Here is a 26107-nt window from a genome sequence, read left to right on the forward strand (position 1 = left end):
CTGAATCCTTCCTGGCCTGCAGGCAGGCAGGCTTTCCAGGGTGCCGTCCTCTCCCCACGGACGGGAGTGAGCGCTGGACCCAGGCAGTCCCTCCGCTGTCCCCAGAGGCATGGCTGCCCTGAGCCTCACTGGATATTTCCCACCTTTGTTTTTTTATTTTATTTTATTTTATTTTGGAGAGGTTTGAGTCTACACCCAGCAGTGCTCAGGGCTTACTCCTGGCTCTGTGCTCATGGATCACTCCTGGTGGGGCTCGGGGGTAAATACGGAGCCTAGGATGAAGCCCTGTTTGTTGATTTTAGCTGCATCTACCATAGATTCCTGCATCACATTTTCTTGTCTTCTCTTAACTATACGAGTATCGAACCTTTTGTCTGTTTTTTTGGGGGGGCACACCCCGCTGTGCCGAGGGCTTACTCCTGGTGGGGGCTCTGGGACTGAACCCATGCTAGCGGCACTCAGGGCAACCAGAGTTATCTCTCCAGGACACCAGTTGAGCTCAGGGAGCCCAGGGGCCATTTCCCTGCCATGCTCAGCCTGGCACTGTGGACCTGGTGGCTCAGTGGTGTGGCCCAGGCTGCTGCCAGCGTTCCCGACCCAGCTGATTTGTTGCATCTCAGCCCAGAACCTTCCAGTGATTCTTTTTTTTTTTTTTTTTTTTGCTTTTTGGGTCACACCTGGTGATGCACAGCAGTTCCTCCTGGCTCATGCACTCGGGAATTACTCCTGGCGGTGCTCGGAGGACCATATTGGATGCTGGGAATCGAACCCGGGTCGGCGGCATGGAAGGCAAATGCCCTCCCCGCTGTGCTATGGCTCCAGCCCCCTCCCCATGATTCTGAGCAGAGACCGAGCTGGGGGTCTCTCACCTCCCACTGCCAACAGCTTGCTGGGTTTTTGTTTTTATTGGTCAAGAATTCTTTACAGAATACACACACACACACACACACACACACACACACACACACATACACATACACACACAAGAGGACGAGGGGTTCTGACCTCCCACCCCGATACTGGCCAGCAACCCCGCATCCCTCTAAAGTTAGCACAGAAACACCAAGGGAGGGAATCGCCTCTTTGGTTTTGTTTTTTTTTTCTTTGGTTTTGGGGCCACACCTGGGGGTGCTCAGGGGCTACTCCCAGCTTGGTGCTCGGGTGTGCTGGGTTCTGGGGATCAAACCTGGGTCTCAAGTGTGCAAAGAACACACAGTGCATTGCGGTCTCTGCCCCCAAGAAGGAACCTCCTTAGCCTCTTCTCTGTTCAGAAACAGGCTGGCACCCCACCTCTGGGGAGGGGGGGGTGACGGGGAAGGAAGGAGGACCGTCTCCTTCCCCCTTCCTTCAAGAAGGTTCCCTGAGTTGTTGGCCTAGGCTCCCCGCACCCAGGCCTCAGATCAACATCCGGCAGAAGCTGTTCCTCCCCATTTGACAGACAGCAAAATGGAGGCCCATGGGGACCGGAGTCCTGGCGGCTGCGGCTGCTGGGAAGGCTGGTCCGGAGCTCATCCCACAGGAGAGGGCACCGCCGGGGCCTGGGCCGGAGGCGGGCAGGCAGAGGCTGTCCCTGGGGCCCGCAGCCGGGCCAGTCTATAGAGGCTTGTTCGAGGAGCCCTGCGTGACGGCGCGCTTGGCCTGCTCCGAGATGCAGCCGGGGTCCGTGAGGATGCTCGTGGACGTGCTCAGCTGGCGGAGCGAGTTCAGCACGGCTGGGGAGAGAGAGGCGGGGGTGTCTCTGGGGTCCAGCCCTCGCCTGGACCTGGGGGGACCCGGCAAGACTGTCACCCCCTATCCTAGTGCCTAATCCGAAAGTGTCCTGGTGCCCGGAGCACCCCGGGGTCACGGGGAATGGACCAAAGCCTGAGCTACTCCGGTGAGACCCCACGAGCCAGGCCCAAGGCTGCGGGCTGGGGGGGAGGGCTGGGGCCCCCAGGGCGACCTCAGAGGAGCTGCGGGGGATGCCGGGTGTCAGAGCAGGGGGGAGCCCGCGCGTACTTGGCCGGAGGACGGGCAGCGAGCAGTACTGGTCGAGCCAGGCCAGCGCGGTCTGGTGGAGGCTGTGCAGGCTGGCCGTGGACACCATCCCGTTAAAGGACTCGAACAGAGGCCGGATGAGAATACTGAACTGCGGCCCAGTCAAGGAACAGGACTGGGGGGACGCCGGAGCCCCGAGGTCGGCGTGGGGGGGGGGCCTGGCCAGGTGGAACCTCGGACATCCCCACCCTGCCCTGGCCACCCTCCCTTCCAGCCAGGAGCGTCCACCTCACTGGCTGCCCGATCTCAGCCACTCTGGTCCCCACACCCCCTCCTGGCAGCCTGTCCCGGTGAGACAAAAACGGCACCACCTAAGGGAACCAGACTGTCCCCTCTAAGGGCGCCCATCCCGTCCCTCAAACTAGCCACTCCCCGTAATGGTGACTGGGGGAGGGCAGGGAGTTGGGTCCTCAGGACAAGAAGCCCCGCCCCCAGTTTTCCTTCACCCCTCTTGACCCCCTCGCTCCCGCTCCCAGGAACAGCTTTTCATCCTGGCCGGCGGGAGCCGCTTCGGGGCCACCAGGGCTGGGAGGATACGACCCAGAACTTCCAGTTGTGCAGCGTGCGGGTCCGGACGTAGTCGTCGAACATGTCCCGCATCTGGTCGAAGCGCTGGTGTGTGATGGGCACCCCGGTCGCGGGCAGCTGCTGCTGGCATAAGCTGGGGCGCAGGGCTCGGGTCAGGCCCAGAGCCCACAGCACCCCCACCTCTGTTTACTTATTTTGGGGGTTGGTTGCTTATTGATTATTCCTTGGTCTGTACTCAGGGATCACTCCTGGCGGTGCTTTGGGGAGGGCCTATAAGGGGCCGGGGACTGAAAGGGGGTCAGCCACAAGCAGAGCAAATGCCTTACCCCCTGGACTAGTAGTTGCCAGCACTCTATCCTTCCTATTTTTTTTGGGGGGCGGTGGTGTCAGTCAGTGGGGTCAGAAGCTACTCCTGGGTCAAGTATTTGATTGTTAGCCTCTCCAGCTAGTTCCCCAGCACTGACTTTTATTTTTTAATTTTTATAATTTATTTATTATAAACGTTTATTAAAAAATGCCAATTCCTGGGGCTGGAGCGATAGCACAGTGGGTAGTGCGTTTGCCTTGCACACAGCCAACCCGGGTTCGAATCCCAGTATCCCATATGGTCCCCTGAGCATTGCCAGGAGTAATTCCTGAGTGCAGAGCCAGGAGTAACCCCTGTGCATCGCCGGGTGTGACCCCCCAAAAAAAAAACCAAACAAACAAACAGAATGCCAATTGATCAAGTTCTAACATTTTGTACTGACAAACCATGTGGGATGTCAGGGATCAAACCTGGGTCAGCCCCATGCAAGGCAAGCGCCCTCCCTGCTGTCCTACAGTGCCGGACACCTGACTTTTATTTGTCTTTTTTATTGTTTTGTTTTGGTGTGTGTGTGTGTGTGTGTGTGTGTGGCAGGGGAAGTCACACCTAGCGGTGCTCAGAACTTCCTCCTTGACCCGATTCAAGGGTCACTCCTGATCCCTAGAGGATCAAATGGGGTGCTGGGGACTGAACTTTGGTCAGCCACTTGCAAAGTAAGCGCCTACCCCCCACACTTCTCCAGCTCCCCTACCTTATTCATTTATTTATTTGTGTTTTTTTTTCTTTTTGGGTCACACCCGGCAATGCGCAGGGGTTACTCCTGGCTCTGCACTCAGGAATTACTCCTGGCGGTGCTCGGGGGACAATGTGGGATGCTCTAATCGAACTCAGGTTGGCCGCGCGCAAGACAAACACCCTCCCCGCTGCGCTATGGCTCCAGCCCCCTTGTTTTTGTTTTGTTCAGGGTCCACACCTAGCAGTGCTCCCGGGTGACTCCTGACTGCACTCAGGAACTAACCCTGCCGGTGCTCTGGGGGTGCCTGTGGTTTGACCTGGGTTCACTTCGTGCAAGGCAAGTGCCCTTCCCACTGTCCTACGGCTCTGGGCCCCTCATCTTACTTTTATAAGCCACTCTCCTGAGGATTCCTTCTGGCGGGCTTCGCTCAGGGCTGGGGTCAGATCCCTGGGCTCCCACTTCTACAGGTGAAGCCCCGCCCCCCCAGGTGCTTTGATCTTCTTTAACATTTAAAAACATGTTTTTGGTTGTGGGCCATCCCCTGGGGTGTTCAGGACTTACTCCTGGCTCTGTTCTCTGGGATCTCTCCTGGTGGGCTGGGGCGGTGTATGTGGGAGGGAGGAAGACCCCCGGAGATGCAACCTGGGTCCGGCGCGCGCCCTCCCCGCCCGATTACGGCTCGGGCCCGCTCCGCGCTCTGGGGGGCGGCCGCCCCCGGCCCACCTACTTAATGGCCGCGTTGAGCTCCTCGATCTGGTCTCGCAGCCGCTGGGCCTCCTCCTGCAGCGCGGCGCGCTCCTGCTGCAGCATGGCGATGTACTCGGCCGTCTTCTGCAGCGTGGTGGCCTTGCTCACCTGCGGGCACGCGGGCTCAGCGGCCGCCGCGCCGCCCGCCTCCCCGCCGCGGGCCGGCCGCTCACCTTGAGGCTGGGCTGCGCGCTCAGCGTGCTCACCAGCCCGTGCAGCGTGTCGAAGCCCAGCTTGATGTTGAAGCGGCGCTTCTGCTCGGCCGAGATGTGCGTGATGCGGCGGCTCTCGGTCTGCGGGCGCGGACGGCCGGCCGGCGCGTGAGCGCGGGGGGCGCGGGGGCGCGGGGGGCGCGAGCAGCAGGACCCGGGGGCGCGGGGGGCGCGGGGGCTCGGGGGGCGCGAGCAGCAGGACCCGGGGGCGCGGGGGGTGCGAGCAGTAGGACCCGGGGGCGCGGGGGGTTCGGGGGGCGCGTGCAGCAGGACCCAGGGGCGCGGGTCGCGGGGGGCGCCGGGGGCGCGGGGGCGCGAGCAGCAGGACGCGCAAGCAGCAGGACCCGGGGGCGCGGGTCGCGGGGGCGCGAGCAGTAGGACCTGGGGGCGCGGGGGCGCGAGCAGCAGGACCCGGGGCGCAGGGGGAGCGGGGGGGGGCGCGAGCAGTAGGACCTGGGGGCGCGGGCGGCGGGACCCCGGGGGTTGGGGGGGACGCGAGCAGCAGGACCGGGGGCGCTGGGGGGCGCGAACAGCAGGACCCGGGGGCGCGGGCGGCAGGACCCCGGGGGGGCGGGCAGCGGGGCCGCCAGTGCGGGAGGACGCCCACCTTGTGGCTGTCGGGCCGGCCCCGGCTCGGGACGGGGTGCGGGGGCGAGAGGCGCGCGCCCAGGGGCGCCGCGGGGCCGGGCAGGGCGCTGAGCTCCGCAGACGGCCGCCGCTCGCCTCCTGCGGCGGGAACAGACAGACCCACGGACAGAACGACACGGGGGAGACGGTCCCGTTGCCCGGTTCCTGCCGCCTGGGTCCCCGACGTGGCCCCCGGCCACCCCCACCTGCCGCCCGGCCCCCGAACCCCGTCTTTACCGCTGGGCGCCGGCGGCGACAGCCGTTCAGCTTTGGGGACCACGAGGGGCCGGGGTGGGGCCCGCGGGGCCGGGCCCGGAGGGGGTCGGGGCGGCGCGGGCGCCAGGGTGGATGGGAAGAAGACGCAGGGGGCGTCAGGCACTGCTTTCTGCGGGGGTGCGGAGGGGCCGTGAGTCGGGTGCAGCCCCGGGGGGCACCCCAGCTCCCCGTAGCCACCGTCTTACCGGGGTCTCTGGGGGCTGGAGAAGGGCGCCGGACGCCGGGGGAGGTTCGAGGGTTTGCTCGGCCTTGGCTGTGCGCAGACAGAACAGTGAGGGACCCCCAGGACCCCGCCTCACCTCCCCTCCCGGTCAGGGGCGCCGTGTCCACCTGCCGTCTGTCCAGACTCACCTGCTGTCAGCAGCTGCGTGAGGCACGGATTGGTGCTGCCCGCGGTGGGGCTGGCCGCGGCGGGGGCCAAGGTGGGGGGACTGGGCTTCCGCCCCCGGGGATTCTGGGCGGGGGGCTTGCCTCTGGGCCTCACGCCCTGGGGCACCGCGAAGTGAGGCCCAAATGGAGGTTCGGGATAGCCGGGGGAAAGAAGGTCCAGCGGGAAACGGGCTGGGGTGGGGCCAGGGCCCGGCGGCAGCGGCTGAGCGGGGGCGAAGGTCGTGGGGGCCGGTAGGGGGGAAAAGTCCGGGGTGGGGGGCACTGAGGGGAAGGGGAACCGGGACGAGAAAACCGCCTCTTCAGGCAGCAAAGCGGGGGACGGGGGCGGGGCGGGGGGCGGGTAGCGGGTGGGCGCGCAGGGCTCCAGGCAGGGCCCCTTGTCTGGGGCCGGGTAGTGGTGGAGAGGGGCAGGCGGGTGCTTTGACTTGGGGTCTTCCCGAAGGAGATACTCGGAGCTGAGGAAAGTGCCGGAGTCCAGGGGGACAGGGCAGCTGCTCTGAGCCTGGGTGGGGGACGAAGGGGGGAGAAAGCTGGCCTTATTGGTCCCCCAGAAAACCTCCTGGTCTTGAGCAGAGGAAGAGACCCGTCTTGGGGCGGCTCAGCTGAGACTCTAAATGGGGGGTAGCCTGCTCTACCCACCCACCCATCAACTGTTCATCTATCACCCACCCTCCATTATCTATCCATCAAATCAGCCACCCACCGTCTATCCATTGATCCATCCCATCCATCCACTCATCCTTCCATCTACCCACCCACCCATCCAACACTCATCCACCCACCAACCCACTCAACCATTCATTCATCCTCATGTACCCATCTATCTATCCACTCATCCATCCATCCATCCACCCATCCATCCAGTCATGCACCCCATCCATCTATCCACTCAGCCATCCATCCATCCATTCATGTACCCATCCATCTATCCATGCACCCATCCACCCATGCACCCATCCACCCACGCACCCATCCACCCATCCATCCATCCATCCATCCATCCATCCACCCATCCATCCATCCATCCATCCATCCATCCATCCATCCATCCAGTCATGTATCTATCTATCCACGCATCCACCCACACATCCATCCATCCATCCATCCAGTCATGCATCTATCCATCTATCCACACACCCATCCATCCATCCAGTCATGCATCTATCCATCTATCCACACACCCACCCACCCATCCATCCATCCAGTCATGCATCTATCCATCTATCCACCCACCCACCCACCCATCCATCCATCCAGTCATGCATCTATCCACCCACCCACCCATCCATCCATCCATCCATCCATGCAGCCATTCATCCCCCACTCATTCACCCATATACCAACCTATCATCTTTCCATCCACCCATCCACCCACAAATCCAGCTTCTAACTCCTCCATCCACCGCTGCCGGTTCACTGATTGCGGTGTTCTCTCCCTTACGACCCAGTCCATACGCCCAGCTCCACTGGCCCTCCAGGTCTCAGCATCAACCATCCGCACCTTCAAGCCCACTTCATTCACCCACTGGCAAACCCATAACCGCCCCCCCACGATCCACCCGTTAGCTACTCACCCCCTCTCACACCAAGCTCTGTCTGCAGCCCACCCCTCCAGCCACCAGCCCGTGTACATGTCTGCCTCTACCTGCCACACACATCCCTGCTTGCCCGCACACGCGGCCGTCCACCCATCCCCTCGTCCCTCCCTCTCAGTTTTGAGCCATCACTGCCTGGGCTGTCCAACTAGAGAAAGTGCCGTGGCCAGGAGCCAGGGGTGCCAGGAGCGAAGCCGGCGTCAGAGCCCGGGAGCGGACGAGGGCTCAGAGGAGCACTGGGCCTGGGAGCTGGTCCTCGAGCCCAAATGCAGGCTCCAACCTCCTCAAAACACACTCAGAGCCCACCCACTCAGGACAGCAGGGTCTTCTGGACCGCCCCCGCCCCCCAGAAACTTGGCACCCAAACGAGCAACCCAGCCCCGGGGGTGCCTTGCTCGCTGCGTCCCATCCAGTTCTGTGCAATGGGCTCTTTCTCCCTGAGCACTTGAGCAGGGAGGGCGGTGGGCTCACCTGCAGACCGTGGTGCCCTGAGAGGTAGGCCATGGCCGAGGGGGCGGGGGGCACCTCAGCACCCAGGAGTCCGCTGCCAAAGTGGGGCTCGGCCATGGGGCTGAAGCTGGGGGGCTCCGGGAAGCTCGACGGCGTGGGCGTGGGTGGGGGGCGGTAGTTGGTGAAGAAATCTGTGATTTAGACACGTGGGGGTGCAGTTAGGGTGGGGGAGAGGGGGGCTCCCCAGGATTGTGAAACCAGCAGAGTCTGTCTCGCTGAGGGGAAGCCGCCAGACTCCTGGGGTGGCTGGGAGGTCTGGGGGTGCCTCCCCCAGGGCCCCACACTGGGCACCCCCTTCTGGGTCCCTAGGTCTGCCGGGGCACTTACTTTCAGCCCTGCTGGGGGCACAGAAGGGGTGAGCGAGGTCAGCGGGGAAGGGCGGGGTGGAAGGGGAAGAGGAGGGGTGGGGAGGCGCCCGGGTGAGTCAGGGTGTTGGGACACAGTGGTCTGTGATGGGCTCTGGGGCTGGAGGCAGGGGCCAGGGGCCGCGCCGGGAGGGCTTGGGTGCGGGGAGGGCCGGCGCGGGCAGCCAGATTGGGGTGCGGTTGTGTAAGACCCGGGCTATTCTGGTTTTGGGAAGCGGCTGCCTGTGGCCCGACCACATCCCCGGCTTGGGTGCCGCCCGCCGCCCGCTCCCTTCCGGGCACCTTTCTCTGACCCTGGTGGCCCTATGACCTTGGCCTGGACCTCACCGGGCAGCCCCGCCCCCCTCCTCCACCACGGGCACGTCCTGCCCTACCCTGCCCCGGAGGGTCAGGCCTCTCCCAGAGGCCACGCTGGAGGGCACTCGGACTGGCTCCGAGAAGCCACCCCCAGCCCAGTGGGGTCAGGCCTGGGCGCAGCTGAAAGGAGTACGTGGAGGACGCGCCGCCCCCACCCCATGCCATTCGCCCGCACCCCCAGGTCTAAGTAAGTGCAGCACTGTCGGCCAAGCCCCAGCCCAGCCCCCGAGAGCAAAGCTTCCCTCCCCCACCCAACCCGGTGCGGTTCGGTACCCGCCTTGCCTGTGGGTGGCCCCAGTCCCAGCATCGTGACAAACAACCCCCTTCCCGGTGCATCACCCGCAGCCTCAGTCTGTTGGTCCGTGTCTCTAATGTCTACATGGGAGGACCTGGACATGCGATGCGCATGCCTGACACATGCCCACATCTGTGTGTACACATGTATGCATGTGTGTGCCTATATGTCTGCATGTGCCTATGTGTGTCTATAAATGCGTCTATGTGTGTCTGTAGGTCTGTGTATTTGTCTCTGTGTGGAGCTGTGAGTGTGTGTGTGTGTCTATGGGTGAGTGTGTGGCTCTGTCTGTATGTGCACATCTCTGCATGTGTGTCTGTATTTGAGTCTCTGTATCTGTGTGTCTGTGTATGTTGTTTGTGTCTGTGTACATCTGTGTGTGTGTCTATGTGCGAGTGTGTGGTTCTGTGCGTGTACATCTGTGTGTGAGTCTGTGTGTGTCTGCGAGTATGTGGTTCTGTGTGTACATATCTGTGTGTGAGTCTGTGTGTGTCTGTGCGAGTGTGTGTGTGTCTGTGCAACTGTGTGCTTCTGTGTGTACATGCGTCTGTCCCGTGCCCCCTTCTAGAGGTATGGTCAGCCCCTGCAGTGCACCCTCTCTCCTGGCTCCCCCACGTCCCGCCCCGGGCCCAGCCAGGCTGGCCTGCACCCCTCCCGGCCTGCGTCCTGAGCCCCTTGGAGACTCTGGTCCCCACTGGCCAAGCCCCCATGCCCTCCTCCCGTCTCTCCACCCAGACGCCCCCACCAGCTCCCTTCCCGGGCCTCCTCTCGAGAGGGGCTCTGCAGACCTCAGCCACAAACCTGGGGTCTCCCCCCTCCCCCACACACCAGCCCCTCCGGGGGCCCGCAGCCCCAGCCAGAGACAGCCAAGGCCCGGCTCCCGGCAGCCCCTGATGGAGAGACGCAGTGTCCTTGCCTGTTGATCCTGCTGAAGACGGGTTGGGGCAGGGGATGCCTACCTGTGCCAGGGGCCTGCGTGCCCACCCGGGACTGCTGCCCGCCCAGGCTACTCTGCTCCCAGGGCAGTGCCATCCGAGCTGTGACCCCACAGCCCCCGTGGACTCATGGGGTGGGGGAGGTTCCTCATTCTCGAGGCCCCGCCCCGGCTCTTGACTGACAGGCTCACGGCCCGGTGGGGCGGCAGTGGAGGGAGACCCCCTTTTACTCTCCAGGGCCTGAAGCCCAGTGTCCAGCTGGCTCCCGCTTGGGCTCCGGGTCCCCTACGTGCACGAGGAGCTGTTCTCCTGAATCTGCAGGGCGCGAGGGAGTGAGCGAGCGAGAGGGGCGAGGGAGGAAGTCCAGGGAGAAAACGTCCCTCTGAGTGTCCGGCACGGAGCCTGGCCCTCCAGGGCAGGACGGCCACGGGGACACCACGTGACTTTCTGAGGGGCCAGGGCTTGCACCCCGGGCCTCACACCGGCCAGGAGGGGCTCTGCCCCCCCCCCCAGCCCCAAGCTCAACTTTCTAGAAGCCCAGGGCGGAGGGGCCATGGTGAATGGAGGCCAGAGCCCCCGGGGTAAGCGGCAAGTCAGGGATGGTGCCCCGAGGCCCGCCCTGCCACTCCCTCTGCCAGCGTGCCTGGCCGGAAACTCTTTAGCCAATCGCTTTTTCTTTTTTGGGTTCTGTTTTGTTTGGGGGGGCCACACCTGGCGATGCTCAAGGCTGACTGCTGGCTCTGAGCTAAGGGGTCACTCCTGCTGGGCTCTGCAGACTATGTCAGGGATTGAACCCAGGCTGGGCGTGTGCAAGACCAGCGCCCTCCCCACCAGACTCCCCCTCCAGGCGCCACGTCATTTTATTCTGTTTGGCCGCAGAAGGTCGGGGAACCTTGCTGTGCCGTGATGAGCTCAGGTCTCATTAGGTCTGTGCTCGACCGACCACCTGAGCTAGCCCCCTGACCCCCAGCTGGCCGTCTCAACGATGAACTAAAAGGTCCTGGAAGGAGAGCAGAGGGGCTCCAAGAACCTGCCTTGCAAAGCACACGGCCACAGGTGCAAATCCCCAGGCCCCACACGCACGCAGCGTTGCCCTGCAGACAGCTCAGCTGCACCGGGTCTTCAGTGCTGAAAGCCACTTCCAGCCCTGCAGCGGCCAGGGGTGTGTGAGCACCTCCAAGGCCATGAGTTGGGGCTGGAGCAATAGCACAGCGGGTAGGGCGTTTGCCTTGCACGTGGCCGACCCGGGTTCTAATCCCAGCATCCCATATGGTCCCCTGAGCACCGCCAGGAGGCATTCCTGAGTGCAGAGCCAGGAGTAACCCCTGAGCATCGCCACGTGTGACCCAAAAACAAAAAAAAAAGCCATGAGTTGCACCACAAGAACAACGCGGGGTATCCCGGGCGTGAGACTCTGGGAAGCATGTGTGTGAGCACTGCAGCGGGGACCCCCGGGAACTGCCAGTACTCGTATGGGTACTGCAGCCGGCGTGGCGCAGCCCTGGTCGCTGCCATCCCACCAGCGATGGAGGGCCGTGATGCAGGGAAGCAGAGAGAATTAAATGTGAAAACGTTTACTGTTTAAAGATGAAATATGGGGGCAAGAGCGACCGCACAATGGGCAGGTGGGGAGGGCGTTGGCCTTGCACATGGCCAACCTGGGTTCAACCCCCGGCATCCCATAGACACCCCCCAGCACTGCCAGGAGTGATTCCCGAGTGCAGAGCCAGGAGTAAATCCCGCCCCCCCCAAAAAAATACCCTCAAATAAAATAAAGATGAAGCATGTGTAAAATAAAAGTCACTCAAGTCCCTGTCCCCAAGGGACGGCCCTGCCCCGTGCCCGCAGACCCCGGCCTGGCTCAGCCCTGTGCCCTCCCAAAGCCAGACCATGCCAGAGACCAGGCAGGAGCCACACAGACCCCCTGCCCTCTGAGGGGGCCCCCTGGGGCTCGCCCCTGCCCCTGCGCCCGGCTCGGTGGGCGTGCAGGGACGCAGCCTCACCTGAGATGTCCATGAAGTCGTCCAGGCTGGGCTGCAGCGGCGTCAGGCCCGGCTGGATCATGTCAGCGTTGCCCACGTAGGCTGGAGGGCAAGTGGGGACAGCAGGAGCGGTTGAGGGGGGAAGGGGGGTGGGGTGCTCAGGGGGCCGCCAGGCGCCCTCTCTCCCGCAGACCCTCACCGTCCTCGGGGGGCAGCTGCAGGGCTGCGGGGCTGGGCTGGGTCATGGTGAAGAGGGTGTCGGAGATGTCGGACAGGAGGCAGTCGAGGTCCAGCAGCTGCCGCCCGCTGGGCTCTTCCTCGGGGCCCCCCAGCAGCATGGGCACCACGCTGGAGAAGAGGTGCTCCCATCGCTCCGGCGGGGGCCAGCCCCCCTCCACCTGTGTGCGGAGCCCTCAGCGGCCGCTGGCCCCCGGCCCCTCCCGGGGACACGGAGAGCACAGCACACCCCCCCCCCCCCGCCCTCCCCCATCCGGCCATCCCCCTCACCACCCCTCCAGGATCCAGGTCTGCAAGCCGGGCGTCCACCCGCCCTGCCCCCAGCCTCCAAGGACTGGCCCGGTTCACCCAACAGTCGGTGTCCTCACCGCTGTGGGCTCCAGGGGAGGGGGGCTCCGGCAGGCGGGGTGGGGGGGGCCCACTGCCGCCTCCCAGGCGCACCCCGGGAGGGGTTGCCAATTTTCCCACGTCCAGGGTCCACCCACCTGCTTCGGGGCCAGGAGATCCCCTTCTCTGCTGGACTTACGGAGCTGCAGGAAGACACAGAGGAGGCCACTGGGCCCCTTACGCCCCCCACCGCCCCCTGCCCAGGCTTCCGCTCCTCCAGGCTCCCCCAGACCCGCGGGATCCTGGGAGGTCGGGGGCCCGCGAGGAGCCTCAGTGGCCACCAGGTGGCGCTGTCGTCCCTGGTCTCAGAGGGGCGGGGTCTGGCGTGGCCGGGACCCACCCCCCCCAGGACGGCCGTCGCGGGGTCTGGGGAGGCGAGGGGCCTCCCCGGGACCCCCACTGACCCGCTTCTTGTAGTAGATGCGCCACTTGTGGTACTCGCGCATCACCACCTCGATGCGCCGCTTCCAGTAATTGCCTTCCAGGACCACGGCCTGCCGGGAGGGGCGGGGGGCGAGAGGGCTCAGGGCCGACCCCCGACCCCCGGCTCAGGGCCCGGCCGGTGCTGCGCCCCCGCCCCCGCCCCCCGCATGGCCCGGCCCCTAGCGGGCCGGCCAGGGACGCGGCTACCTCGGGCTTCCGGTGCTCATCGGCCTCCGGCCCTTGCAGGGGCGTCACGAAGCCACACACGGGGCTCTTCCTCCGCTCCACATCTAGAGGCAGGACAGGGTCAGCTGAGCAGCGCTTCCATCCGGACACTGGGCCTCGTGGGGAAATCCTGCCTGGCATTCCGTGCCCCCTTCTCCGGGAAGCCTTCCGGTCCACTTTGGTGCTCCCCAATTTACCTTTCTCTTTTCTTTTTACTTGGGGGGTCACACACAGTGGTGCTCAGGATCACTCCTGGTGAGCTTGGGGGACCATATGGGATGCAGAGAATAGAATCCCGGTGTGCCAGCTGGGGGGTGGGGGCTGAACTGCACCCTGCAGTGCTCCAAGGACCATGAACTGAGGTCCACCGCACTCAGGGTGAGCACCTCAAACCCTGGAGCCAGCCAGCCTCAGGTCTCCCCTACGTCACCCCGGAAAGCCCTCCTGGCCCTTGCAGGTGTGCCCACTGCCTGCCAGCTGGCCTGCCGCAGTGCCTTGGCACTGCCCGCTCTCTCCCGGGACCCAGCGCTCGCCCTGGTTAGACCAGCCCCTGGACCTCAGCTCTTCCCCCCGGTGCTCCAACAAACCAGCCTTGTGCCCTTCAGTGCCCTGCTTCCCCTAGCCCCAGGTCAGGGGGGGTTGAGGGAGACCCTACTTCTCACACCCCCACACAAAGTTCGGCTCTCCAGGACGCTCTCTCAGGACAGCCCCCAGGGAGCTGGGGCGGGGGCTTATGGGGCGAGCCCGTTCCCGACAGCTCCCAGACGGCCAGGGAGGAGAAGGCACCCACTGAACCCAAGCTAATGCGGGGCCCTCTGCCCCCTGTGCCATGGCGCAAACGGATTCAGAGAGTGCTGAGCCAGGGGACGAAGGGGTGGGGGGCCACACCAGGGTGCCCCCCAGCAGCCTCACCCCTTCCTGGTCAGCCTTCCCGCCTGGGGCTCGTGGAGGTGGGGAATAGGGTGGGGGGAGTTCTGCCCCCCCCCGACTGCTTCCCCTAGCGCTGTGGTCACGATGCCACCCCAGCAGCTGCCAGCAGGTGCCCTGCTTGTGCCCCTGGCTCTGGACTCACACCTGGCGGGGCTCGGGGAGGGACCCTATGGGATGCCATTGGTTGAACCCGGTTTGCAAGGCAAACGTCCTCCCTGCTATACTACCTCTCTGGCCCCTGGGCTTACTCCCGGCTCTGTGCTCAGGGGTCACTCCTGACGGGGCTTGGGGGACCATATGGGGTGCTGGGATTGAACTCAGGTGGGCTTGTCCAAGGCCAGCACCCTCCCCGCTGTCCTGAGGGTCCCGTTCGATGGCTCCCGTGACCAGCGCCAGCTTCCCCGACACCTGGGCAGAGGCGCCGGGCTCTGTCCACTGACAGATGGGCAGGCCTCAGCTCGAGCGGCCGCTGAGGAATTTCCCAAGGCCGCACAGTGGGGCCTCTAGACCTTGCCCCAGACCCCCCTCTGCCCGCCGGAGAACCTGGGGTCCTTCCAGCTGCTTACGCAAGAGTCCCGGCCTGGGCAGGACCCTGGGGGCTCCGAAATGTCCTCTGCAGGGACACGGGGTGTCTCCCAGCTAGCTTCTGGGGAGGGGGAGCCCGGCTGAGCACTGGCAGGCAGCCAGCAGAGCACGTGGGGCGAGCATGGGGCACGGGGTGGAGAACCTCACGCCCCCAGCCCGCCCTGTCACCTTCTCCGCTCCGTGGCCCTGAACAGCCGCCACTCACCGACTGGGCCACGTCTGCTCGCCCAGCCGTGAAATAGGGAAGCCGGGGGGTGGGGGGGCAGGAAGCCTCAGCTAAACCTCAAGGAAGGTGCTCATGAAAAATGCCAGGCTGGGTGTCCGTGACACCAGCACCCAGAGGCCGCCGCATTCCGGCACGTGACCCGGAGGGGGCCCGGAGAGTAGAAGTTTAACGCTCGCCCTGCACGTGGCCGGCCCTGTTTGATCCCCAGCACTGCTCCGAGTCCCCCCAGGACACACAGGCAGTGATTCCCGAGCACAGAGCCAGGAGTCAGCCCTCAGCACTGCGGGTTTGGTTGCTCAAAATCCACTCAACCAAGCACACACAGAAACCAAGAAAACCTGGATGAGGAAAAAGAAATGAGGAAAAACGCCCCTCCCCCCCTCCCCGCTACAACAGCCAGACAAAGAATGGATACCCTCCGGCTGAATTCAACACAGGAAATGAACGAGAGGCAGAGTGAGGAGATGCAAGGGCAGAAGGACCGGAAGCAGTGGACGGTGGGGACATTCAGTGAGGGAGCACTGGCAGACGCAAGGCCCGAGCCCACCCCTGGCTTGGTTTTTATGTTTGCTTCTGGGTCCCACCCGGTGATGCTCAGGGCTTACTCCTGGCTCTGCACTCAGGAATTACTCTTGGTGGTGCTCGGGGGACCGTATGGGATGCCGGGGATCCAACCCAGGTGGACAGGCACAAGGCCAGCGCCCTCCCTGGACTATTGCTCTGCCTCCCCCTCCCCCTTATTTTCCCCCCATCACTGTCCTCAGTCCATTGTCAGGACTCGCTGGTTCTGAAGGACTCGTGTCCCATCCACGAACAGGAGCATCTTTCCTTCCACTTATCCCATCAGCACCGTTCCCTCTGGCGTTCTGTGGCACTAGGGCCATGCAGTGGTCTTGTCATCGTCAGCCAGCACAGACCCTCTCCCCCGTCGCCACCCTCCCCGGCTGCCCCCGACTCCCCGCCCTGCTGGCCCCGCTCAGCCAGACACATGTTCCTAACCCTCCCAGGCCCTGACATGCGAGGGGCCTGATCATGTAAAGACAATGCCGTGGGCTCGTGTGGGGGCTGCAGAGCGGGGCCAGGAGGGCCCAGCCACACCCTCTGAATCCTCCGCCTAGACCCTCGGCCCCGGCCCATCCCTGGCATCGTGTCCCCCCAGCACATTGCCAGGTATGGCCCTGGGAGCACCCAACTCCCTGGGCACTGTCGGACCCTAATGCCACAGAACACGAGAGGGTACGGCACTGACCGGGAAAACGGAAGCAAAGACACTCCTGCTCGTGGCGGGGAGACGAGTTTACAGGCAAAACGGCCCACGGGCCCAGAGCGAGAGGAAGCAAGGAAGGCGCCTGCCTTGCACACAGCTGACTTGGCTTCGATCCCCACCTCCCCTGCCCCCATGATTCCCCAAAGCCCCAACAGGAGTGGCTGTGAGCACAGAGTCAGGAGTAAGCCCTGAGCATGGCTGGGCATGGCCCCCCATCCAAAATAATAAATACGTAGTTGGAGGGACGGAACCGATAGTACAGCGGGTACGAGGTGAGCATCTGCCTTGCACGCAGCTGATCCAGGTTTGATCTCTGGCACCCCTTAGGGTCCCCTGAGCTTGCCAGGCACAATTCCTGAGCACAGAACCAGGAGTAATGCCTGAGTATCTCCAGGTGTGACCCAAACCCTCCCTCCCACACACCAAAAAAAAAAAAAAAGCAGGAGATATGCTATGTCCGCTGCACTCTTTACAACAACCACGATTTGGAAAACAACCCAAATGTTCCGCAGTAGAGGAGTGGATAGAGAAACGGGGGTGGATCTGCACAGAGGAAGGCTAATCAGCTGAGAGAAAGGACAGGACTTGCAGGTTGCTCGACCCGCTGGACTGGTGACGTCCTGCTAAGCGGAGCAAGCCAGAAAGTCAAAGAGAAATACCGGGTGATCCCGCTCGTCTTGAGGGGTGTCGAGGAGCAGTGAAAGGGACCCTCCAGGGCTCGACTCCACGGCTTGGGAGCCGGCCTCACGTGCCGGGGGGAGAGGCAGCTCAGACAGAGAAGGGAACACCAAGTAAGGGGTGTTTGGAGGGCCCGTTTGGGTTGGGAGATGAGGGCTGAAAGTAGACTCTAGACTGAACATGATGGCCACTTAATACCTCTACTGCAAACCACAACACCCAAGAGGAGAGAGCAAAAGAGAATGCCCTGCCGCAGAGACGGGGTGGGGAGGGGTGGGGATGGGGTGGGGGTGGTGGGAGGGATGCGGGGATCACTGGTGGTGGAGAATGGGCACTGGTGGAGGGATGGGCACTCACTCGATCACTGTTATGACTGAAACCAAGCATGAATGTTTGTCAGTAACTGTACCTCACAGTGATTCACTAATAAAAAAATGTTTTTTAAAACCCACAATTATGGAAGAATTGGAAGGACTGGACAGAAAAAAAAAATGGGTCCTGAGACATCATCCACGGAGCAGGGCAGGGGAAGCCCGAGGGAGGCTTCGGGGGTCCCGGAATCGCTGCTGGGAGCATCGTGTCTAGTGGTGCAACGACTATAAAATAATGACTTCAGGGCCCCGGTGATGGGACAGAGCAGAGGGCACTTGCCTTGCAGGGGGCAGGCCTGGGTTTGGTCCCCGGCACCCCATAGGGTCCCTGAAGCTCCGCCAGGAGTAATTCCTCAGCACAGAGCTCGGGGCACAGCTGGGTGTGGCCCATCCTCCTCCTCCTCATCATCATCATCATCCTCCCGTTGATCGTCGAATTTCTCAAGCGGTCTCAGTAACGTCTCCATTCGTCCTAGCCCTGAGAGTTTAGAGGCCTCGCTCTACCGTCCTTTCCAATGGCGCCGCCAATGGTGTGGCCCAAGACCCAAAAATAAGCCAACAAATGACCCGGTACTATTTTGGGCGGAGCTCTGGGCCACAGCCAGCACTTGTCCTGGCTCACGGCGGGCTCTGTGCTCAGGGATTCAGCTTGGCTCTGCCGAGGGCCGGAGAGATAGTACAGCAGGAAGGGCTCTTGCCCTGCAAGCAAGTGACCCCGATTCGATCCCCAGGACCCCATATGGTCCCCAGAGCACCACAGGAGTGAGCCCTGAGTGCAGAGCTAGGAGTGAGTCCTGAGCACCGCCAGGTATAGACCAAAAGCAAAGCAAACAAAAACCCCTGGGTCGGCCCGGTGCATGGCCGGCACCTTCACCCCGAGACTCTCTTTCCAAGCCCTGACTTTAACACTACTGTAAACTCTGACACGTCAAGAATAAGAAATAAATCATAGATATGTCAATTATTTGGATTCCGTCAGATGTTGGTTGGTGTGAGAAAATATTAGCAGGATGGAACTACGGGCAGGAACAGGAGGAGGGATTCCAGCTCACCGCCCGACAAGGCTTTCTCGTCCAAAGGAGAGAAAGAAGTCGATCAACTCACCAGTGACACAAAGCCCCAACAACTCAATGTAAAAAAAAAAAAAATAGGAGGGGGACAGGACAGGACAGGACAGACAGGACAGGACAGGATAGGACAGGAGCCAGCGCGGGCGGCTGGAGCAGCTCTGCACTCTGCAGCCTCAGGTTCAATCTCTGCATCACAGGATGTGCCCGAGAACCTTCAGGGGCGGCCCCCAAACAGATAAACAAACAACGGGCAGGATCTATGACGGGACACCTCCCCAGAGAGGACACACAGAATGCCAATGACTCATAAAAAAAGTGCTCGTCCCTGATTCATAGGGAAATGCAGTCATGGCCATGGCGAGGGCGCAGCTCACAGGTTTGCTGTGTCACACCAAGGGGCAGGCACAAGAGTGGGGGGGGAAGAAAAATCAGCAGAGAGATTCCTCCGAGAGCACAGCAGGGAAGGCACTTACCTGGCGAGTCACTGGCCCGAGTTCAATCCCCCGCACCGAGAGGGTCCCCTGAGCCCCACCAGGAGAGATCCCTGAGCACAGAGCCAGGAGTCAGCTCTGAGCACCGCCAGGTGTGTTCACCTTGCTCCTGCCCGGAAAGCTGAAACTAGAAATACCATATGACCCAGAAATGCCCATCTAAGGTGCCTCGTAGGAAGAGGGAAGCTTGATTCAGAGTTTCCTACATCGAAGCGTCACTGAAGCATGGGGGGACGGGCAGGGAGGTACAGGGGAGAGATAGTGCAGGGGGGCGGTCAACCTGGCTTTGATCCCTGGCACCCCATATGGCCCCTGAGCCCCACCAGGAGTGATCGCTGAGCACTGAGCCAGGAGTAAACCCTGAGCACAGCTAAAAAAACAAAACAAAAACTTAGCTAAGAGGCTTGAGCAATATTACAGCATGTAGGGCACTTACCTTGCACATGACTGCTACGGTTAAATCCCTGACACCCCATACAGTCTCTTGACACAGTTAGGAGTGGATTGATCCCTGAGCACAGAGCCAGGAGTAAGCCCTGAGCACCGCCAGGTATGCCCCCGACCACCTCCCAAGAAGGTAAGCTGTGGAAACAGTCTAAGTATAAATCAGTCAATGACTGGATAATGAAGACATCTTATATATATATATATAAATACATGTACATATATAATGTATATATGTCTCTGTCATTGTTACTGTCATCCCGTTGCTCATCGATTTGCTCGAGCGGGCACCAGTAGCATCTCTCATTGTGAGACCTGTTGTTACTGTTTTTGGCATATCGAATACGCCACGGGTAGCTTGCCAGGCTCTGCCGCGCAGGCAGGAGACTCTCGGTAGCTAGCCGGGCTCTCCGAGAGGGGCGGAGGAATTGAACATGGGTTGGCCGCGTGCAAGGTGAATGCCCTACCGCTGCGCTATCGCTCCAGTCCATATGTATATATATAGTGGAATATTATTTTTTTTTGCTTTTTGGGTCACACCCGGCGATGCACAGGGGTTACTCCTGGCTTTGCACTCAGGAATTACTCCTGGCAGTGCTCAGGGGACCATATGGGATGCTGGGATTCGAACCCCGGTTGGCCACGTGCAAGGCAAACGCCCTACCCGCTATGCTATCACTCCAGCCTCTACAGTGGATACAGTGGAATATTATATGTAAAAAAGTAAAATTTGAGGCTGGAGAGATGGTACAGTGGGTAACACATTTGCCTGCACCCAGCTGACCAGGGGTTGATCCCTGACCACTACCAGGAGTGATTCCTGAGCACAGTCAGGAGTACTCCCTGAGTGATGCCTGAGGACATCTGGTAGTGTGGCCCTATAACAAAATAAATAAATAAATAAATAAAAGAAGAAGGAGGAGGAGGAGGAAGTGGAGAAGGAGGAGGAGGAGGAGGAGGAGAAGAAGGAGAAGGAGAAGGAGAAGAAAGAAAAAGGGGGAAGACAAGGGGCTGGAGCGACAGCACAGTGGATAGGGCATTAGCCTTGCACTCGGCCAACCCGGGTTCAAGCCCTAGCATCCCATATGGTCCCCCAAGCACCGCCAGGAGTAATCCCTGAGTGCAGAGCCAGGAGTAACCCCTGAGCATTGCCAGGGGTGTGACCCAGAATGCAAAAGAATAAAAAGAAGGGGAAGATAAATATTGCACGATCTCACCTAAGAGGAAAATGAGGAAAGAGAGTAGATGAATGGAAAAATAGATTAAAAATAAACCACTGGACACTGACAACAAAACTGTGGTTCACCAGAGGGAAAGAGGTGGCCGACAGCAGCAGGGACAGAGAGGCAAAGATCGAAGGGACACCGGACCCGCGAGGTAGCCCAGAGGGCAGGTCTTTTGCTCCGGATGCGGCAACCCTAGTTGCCCAGCTCACATGCTCCCCCGAGCATTGCCAGGGCCACGACGGAGCACAGAGCTAGGAGTCATCCTGGGAGCCCACCAGGTGGGCCACCCCTAAACAACAAAATCAAATATTTTTTGTTTGTTTTGGTTTGGGGCGACACTTGGCAGTGCTCAGGGCTTACTCCTGGCTCTGTGCTCAGGGATCACTCCCGGTGGGGTTCGGGGGACCACCTGCAGTGCCAAGGCGTGAACATGGACCAGCTGCGTACAAGGCAAGTGCCCTCCCTGCTGTACTATCTTTTCTCATCCCCAAATAAAATCTCTAAAATAAAAAAGAAAATTGGGGGGGGCACACCCAGCTGTGCTCAGGGATCCCTCCCGGCAGGGCTCGGGGAACCCGGCTGAGCCGTGTGCCAGGCAAATGCCGGCCCCGCTATGGCTCCACCTAAGATCCGTTTTATAAAAAATGAAACAGGGGACGGAGTGATAGCACAGCAGGCGAGGCTGACCTGGGTTTAATTCCCAGCATCCCAAGTGGTCCCCGAGACCCACCAAGAGTAATTCCTGAGCTCGGAAGCAGCCCCTGAGCACCACCAAGTGTGGCTCCGAGTCAGAACAAACTAACGGAAAAGCTAAAGATGCAGCAGAGAGAGACAGAGAGCTGAGTCTGCCGGGCGTCACTGACGCTCCCGCCCTGGCGAGAAGCCCCGGAGAGAGTGCAGGCCACTCTGCTGCGGGCATCTATGGATCCGGTCTGGGCCACTCTCCCCCCACCCCGTGGGGCTCAGGGGCCGTCCAGAGGCGGGAACTGAACCCGGGCCTCCGGCGTGCAGAGTTCACTCTGGCCCTCTGGGGGCTCTGTTTCTGTGGGGGAGGGCTGCGGCCCACCCTGGGCTGCTCAGGAATGACCCCACATCCTCGGAGGACCCCCGGCGGTGCCGGGATCCAAGGCAGGCGCCTCCGCTGGGGTTTCTGAGACAGACACGGCGACACACGGACTTTCCCTTCTGCGGCTTGGCTGGGCTCCAGCGGCCGGGCCGGGAACACCGCGTCTGTGCTCTCGAGCTGATGTCCCCAGCGCAGCGCCACCTTTGATCCCTCAGCAGGACCTGACCGAGCTGGCCACGGTCCCAGCCCGGGGCCCCGGGCCGCGGTGGCTCCCCTCTGCCGTCCCATCAGAAGGCTGGGGGGAGGAGAGGGGCCGAGAGGGCTGCTCGCCCCGAATGAACAGCTGTGATCTCGCCGCAGGAACAGCAGCACTGACCAGGCCAGTCCTGCTCACGCCGGTCATGTGGAGCCTCTGTGCCAGGCAAGACGCCTGGCCTGCTTGTGTGCATGGAGAGGCTCAGAGAGGTTAGCCAACTTGCCGGCAGCCAGACAGCTAACAAAGGACAGAGTAGCACTGTCGCACTGTCCTTCCGTTGCTCATCGATTTGCTCGAGCGGGCACCAGTAACGTCCCCATTGTTAGACTTGTTACTGTTTTTGGCATATCGAATACGCCACGGGGAGCTCGCCAGGCTCTGCCGTGCAGGCGGGATACTCTCAGTAGCTTGCCGGGCTCTCTGAGAGGGACGGAGGAATCGAACCCAGGTTCGCTGTGCGCAAAGCAAATGCCCTACCCGCTGTGCTGTCGCTCCAAGGGCAGAGTGGGGTAAAAAAAAAAAAACAGTCGTTTTGGTTTGGGGGCCACACCTGGCGCTGGGGTGCAGGGATCAAACCCGGGCCCCCTGTGCAAGGCCAGCGCCCTCCTCTCTGTCCCCCTCTCACCCCCAGGATCAGTTCTAGGCGACTCGTGCAAAGTCCCTTCCACAGATGGCCTGGGGCCTTCCCGGGAACCTAGGGGGTCAGTGCGTTGCTGGGGGCTGGTGGGCCATACCGCCGGGACACGGCCTGTGTCCTCCCATAAAGGGTGTGACTGGCTAAGCCGCCGCTGGCCTCAGAGACCCCGAATGGCACCGACGATGTCGACTGGCTTGGATCTGCCCCTCATCCTGCCAGGGACGCCGGGGGCCCCTCCCCAGCCTCAGGGACCCTCCGGGACACAGTCGCCGAGGTCCCCTGGGATGGAGCTACTGTGGGGGGCGGGGGTCTCCAGGGGCCCTTCTCTGGCTGCGGTGGGGAGGGGCCACTCACACTGAATGTACCAGGCCCTCCAGATGGCGTTGTTGAGGCGGATCTTGTCTCTGCAGAGGAGTTTGAGGCCCTTGAAATTCTTCCACTTGGGGGAGACCAGCTTCCCGCTGCCAGAGAGAGATGCGTCAGTGTCCGGAACGGGGGGCCCCTTCTCAGTCCCCTGAGCACCCCGAACCCTTTCATCTCTGGGGAGACCGCAGGTTCCGCCTCCCCCAGAGCCCAGGTCTCGGGGAAAGATGGGTCGTCCAGAAGGGTTCCGGGCCGCCTCTGACTGAGGCCCAGGCCAGACGGCAGAGGCACAAACTCTCCCCTCTGGCCTGTGAACCCCTCCGCTGGCCCAGGGAAGGGCGGGGCGGGGCAGGAAGGTTTGGGGGCACTCTTCCCCAGCCCTTGCCCGCCCGTCAGGACCATCCGAGGGCGAGGGGGCCCGGCCCTCTCTGACGGTCATCCGGGTCCCCAGAAAGGCAGGCGGGATGCAGGGCGAGGTGGTGGCCAGCACCGGATCTCAGCGGTGCACGGACCCCGGCTGGAGGTCTGTCCCGGGCAAGAGGTGGCCCAGGGAAGCCACACCCAGAGCGTGGCCCCTGACAGAAGTCTAGGCAGCCCCCCCTTCAGCCTCTGGGGACCCCTGGGTCTCTGAGTTCCCGCGTCTGCCTTGGGACAGGGGGTTGGGGTGGGTGCCGGGGCACACCCAGGGCACGGCAGGCCTCATTACCCAACGTACTCCATCACCAGAGATAAGCGCCACTTGTCCAGTGGGGACACCTGAGCAGCTGGGGGGGCCCCCAGGGCTTCTTTCCCAGCCCTGGGGGGCTCCTGAGACGGTTCCCGCCACTTCCCTCTGCAGGCCCCCCCGGCAGGGAGGAAGGCACGTGCCCAGGCACCCACTAAGAAACGCAGGAGCACACGCTCGAACCCCTCCTCCTCAATAAATGCACGGCCGTGTGGGCACGCCCCACCGCCTCCTCTACAGCCCCGACATTTCCTGAGAGCGATGAAGGGTTTTCCGGAAGCTTCCAGAAGCATCTCGCTGAGCCGGGGACAGGGCTCTCTTTCTGGGAGGGGAGCTGTCGCCCCTCATGGCTTTGGGGAGCCGGTTTCCCTGGCACCTTCTATATGCCTGGGCAGCCCCTCCCACCACTCTTTTGGGGAGCCCGGGCCTTCCCTCCCTCATTATAAGAAACGCCTATAATTAGGGCCCTTAGGAGCAAAATCGATCACCTAGTTTTGTTTTGTTTTTTAATTTTTTTTGCTTTTTGGGTCTACCCAGCGATGCACAAGGGTTACTCCTGGCTCTGCACTCAGGAATTACTCCTGGCGGTGCTCAGGGGACCATATGGGATGCTGGGAATCGAACCCGGGTCAGCGGCGTGCAAGGCAAACGCCCTACCCTCTGTGCTACTGCTCCAGCCCCCCCAATCACCTAGTTTGAGCCAAGAGATTCTGGGAAACCTTCAGGGGCCCCCAGCCTCTGACTCCTCCAGCCAGCCTTTTGGGGGGAAGGAGTGTATAATGCCGTCCCCCACCTTGTCATCCCCTAACCCTGTCCCCAAGCCGTCTTTAGGTCACTCTTGTTCTGGGGTGGTGGGTGGAACAGGGTCCAGCTAGGAGGGGTATGAAGAATGAAGAGCAGAAATTTGATTTTTTTCGGGGGTGGTCACGCCCAGCGGTGCTCGGGGCTGACTCCTGGCTTTGTGCTCAGGGATCACTGCTGGCTCAGGGGACCCCATTCGTGCTGCGTGCGGCACTAGCCCAGGTCAGTCATATTATGGCTCAGGCCCCAAGAGCAGGAATTAGAGGTTGGGAGTGAGTGGGAGTTGGGGAGGTACCTGGGTAACTAACGTGGGCGGAGGGGTGCCGGCCTCCAGCGAGGGGGGACCTTAGATGCCCTGCCCCAGGCTGGCGGGCCAGTGGAGGCCGAGGGAGGGAGCAAAGCGCCCGGGAATTTGAACTTTCCACAGCGGGCCAGCCCGAGCCCTCGGTGATCGGGTTGCAACAGGACCTGGGCTCGGGGCCAGAGCAAGTGGGCCAAGGTTACATCGCCTGCAGCCAATGGGGTCGCGGCTCCGCGGCCGCGCCGGGGGGTGGACAGCGCTCCCCGCCGTCCCCACCCGGGCCGGGCCGCGGCTCCTCTTTCCCAGCGCCGCGAGGGCCGCCCGGCAGCCGGCGGCTTCAGAAGTGCCGGAGACGCCGCGGAGGAAGAGGAATATTTGCACAGAGGAAAGATCAAGGCCGGCCGATCCCCCTCGCTCCCCTGCCGTTTTCGGTTGATAATTTATCCTGGCCCCTCCGCTCGGGGGAACTTTGCTCCAGGGCACCGGGCCAAGACCCCAGTTCGCGCGCTCCCCTGAGACGCGGGCGCGGCGGGTGCTCGGTGCGCGGCCCCTGCCGGGGTCCCGGGGCGCGCGGGCGGCGGGTCCGACAGGAGTCCCGGCGCCACGGGCACCCTCGCGCGCGGCCCGAGTCCCCACCCGTGCCCGGGCACCCTCGCGCGAGGCCGAGTCCCCACCCGTGCCCGGGCACCCTCGCGCGCGACCCGAGTCCCCACCCGTGCCCGGGCACCCTCGCGCGCGACCCGAGTCCCCAGCCCGGCCCGGGCACCCTCGCGCGCGGCCCGAGTCCCCACTCGTACCCGGGCACCCTCGCGCGCGGCGCCCCCCGCAGGCCAAGAGCAGCGGCCCCGGCAGTTGTGGTTGGGTGTCTGCGGGGGCCTGGGGGGCCAAGCCCGAGTCCGTGTCCATAGCTCCGACAACCTCGGGCGCCAGGAGCGCGGCGGAGGTTGCTTCTAGAACCCGCTGCCCGGCCGGGCAGGTGGCCGGCGCGGGCCCGGAGATCGGGGTGGGCAGGGCGGGAGGGACAGGGTCCCGAGGAGTCGGGCTGGGGCGAGGAAGGTCCCCGGCCGTCGGGGGGCCGGGGGCTGGGCAGCGGGAGAGGGCGCGGGCGCGGGGGCAGGAGGTGCCCCGGGGTGGCCGGGCCGCCAGGCTGTGGCCGGTGGCCGCTCACCTGTAGGCCAGGCTCATGCACTCGAAGAGGCGCGTGAGTGTGGGGTCGATGCTGCGCGGCCCGAAGTCAGCGAGCGCCACGGGCCCTTCTTGGTCGCGCCGCCGGGCCAGCGAGTCGCTGTGTGGCGACGACACCATGAAGTGACCGCTGTGAATGACCTGCGAGCGGAGCAGCCCGCCCGCACCGCGCCGGGCACTCGGGTCCTCCGAGTCCGTGTCCGAGTCCGAGTCCGGGCCGGCCACGACGCGCGGGCCCTGCAAGCCCGCCGCCAGCCCCGCCAGCGCCCCGGCCATGGCCATCGCCGCCGCCGCCGCCACCGCGTCCCGGCTTGG

General features: G+C 62.7%; 1 protein-coding gene across 3 annotated transcripts; it reads right to left on the reverse strand.

The window, feature by feature from the left end:
* Positions 1-220: 220 nt before the first annotated feature.
* Positions 221-26107, reverse strand: MLXIPL (MLX interacting protein like). Of its 3 annotated transcripts, XM_004620844.2 has the most exons (17): positions 25776-26107; positions 22773-22879; positions 13154-13236; positions 12928-13017; positions 12622-12666; positions 12099-12297; positions 11921-12001; positions 7927-8096; positions 5822-6362; positions 5656-5723; positions 5432-5579; positions 5175-5293; positions 4529-4648; positions 4336-4463; positions 2575-2698; positions 1999-2128; positions 1450-1712 (listed from the first exon to the last, which is right to left on the reverse strand). In XM_004620844.2, the coding sequence occupies exons 1-17, from the start codon at positions 26072-26074 to the stop codon at positions 1594-1596; spliced, it is 2571 nt and encodes an 856-aa protein (XP_004620901.2). In that variant the 5' UTR covers positions 26075-26107; the 3' UTR covers positions 1450-1593. The 3 variants fall into 3 exon arrangements, 2 of the variants coding, with proteins under 2 accessions (XP_054993155.1, XP_004620901.2); XR_008629877.1 differs by lacking the exon at positions 1450-1712 and having other exon boundaries at positions 2117-2128; positions 4332-4463; XM_055137180.1 differs by lacking the exons at positions 1999-2128; positions 2575-2698 and having other exon boundaries at positions 221-1712.

This window comes from Sorex araneus, chromosome 4, assembly GCF_027595985.1.
Source record: "Sorex araneus isolate mSorAra2 chromosome 4, mSorAra2.pri, whole genome shotgun sequence".
Taxonomy (NCBI): domain Eukaryota; kingdom Metazoa; phylum Chordata; class Mammalia; order Eulipotyphla; family Soricidae; genus Sorex; species Sorex araneus.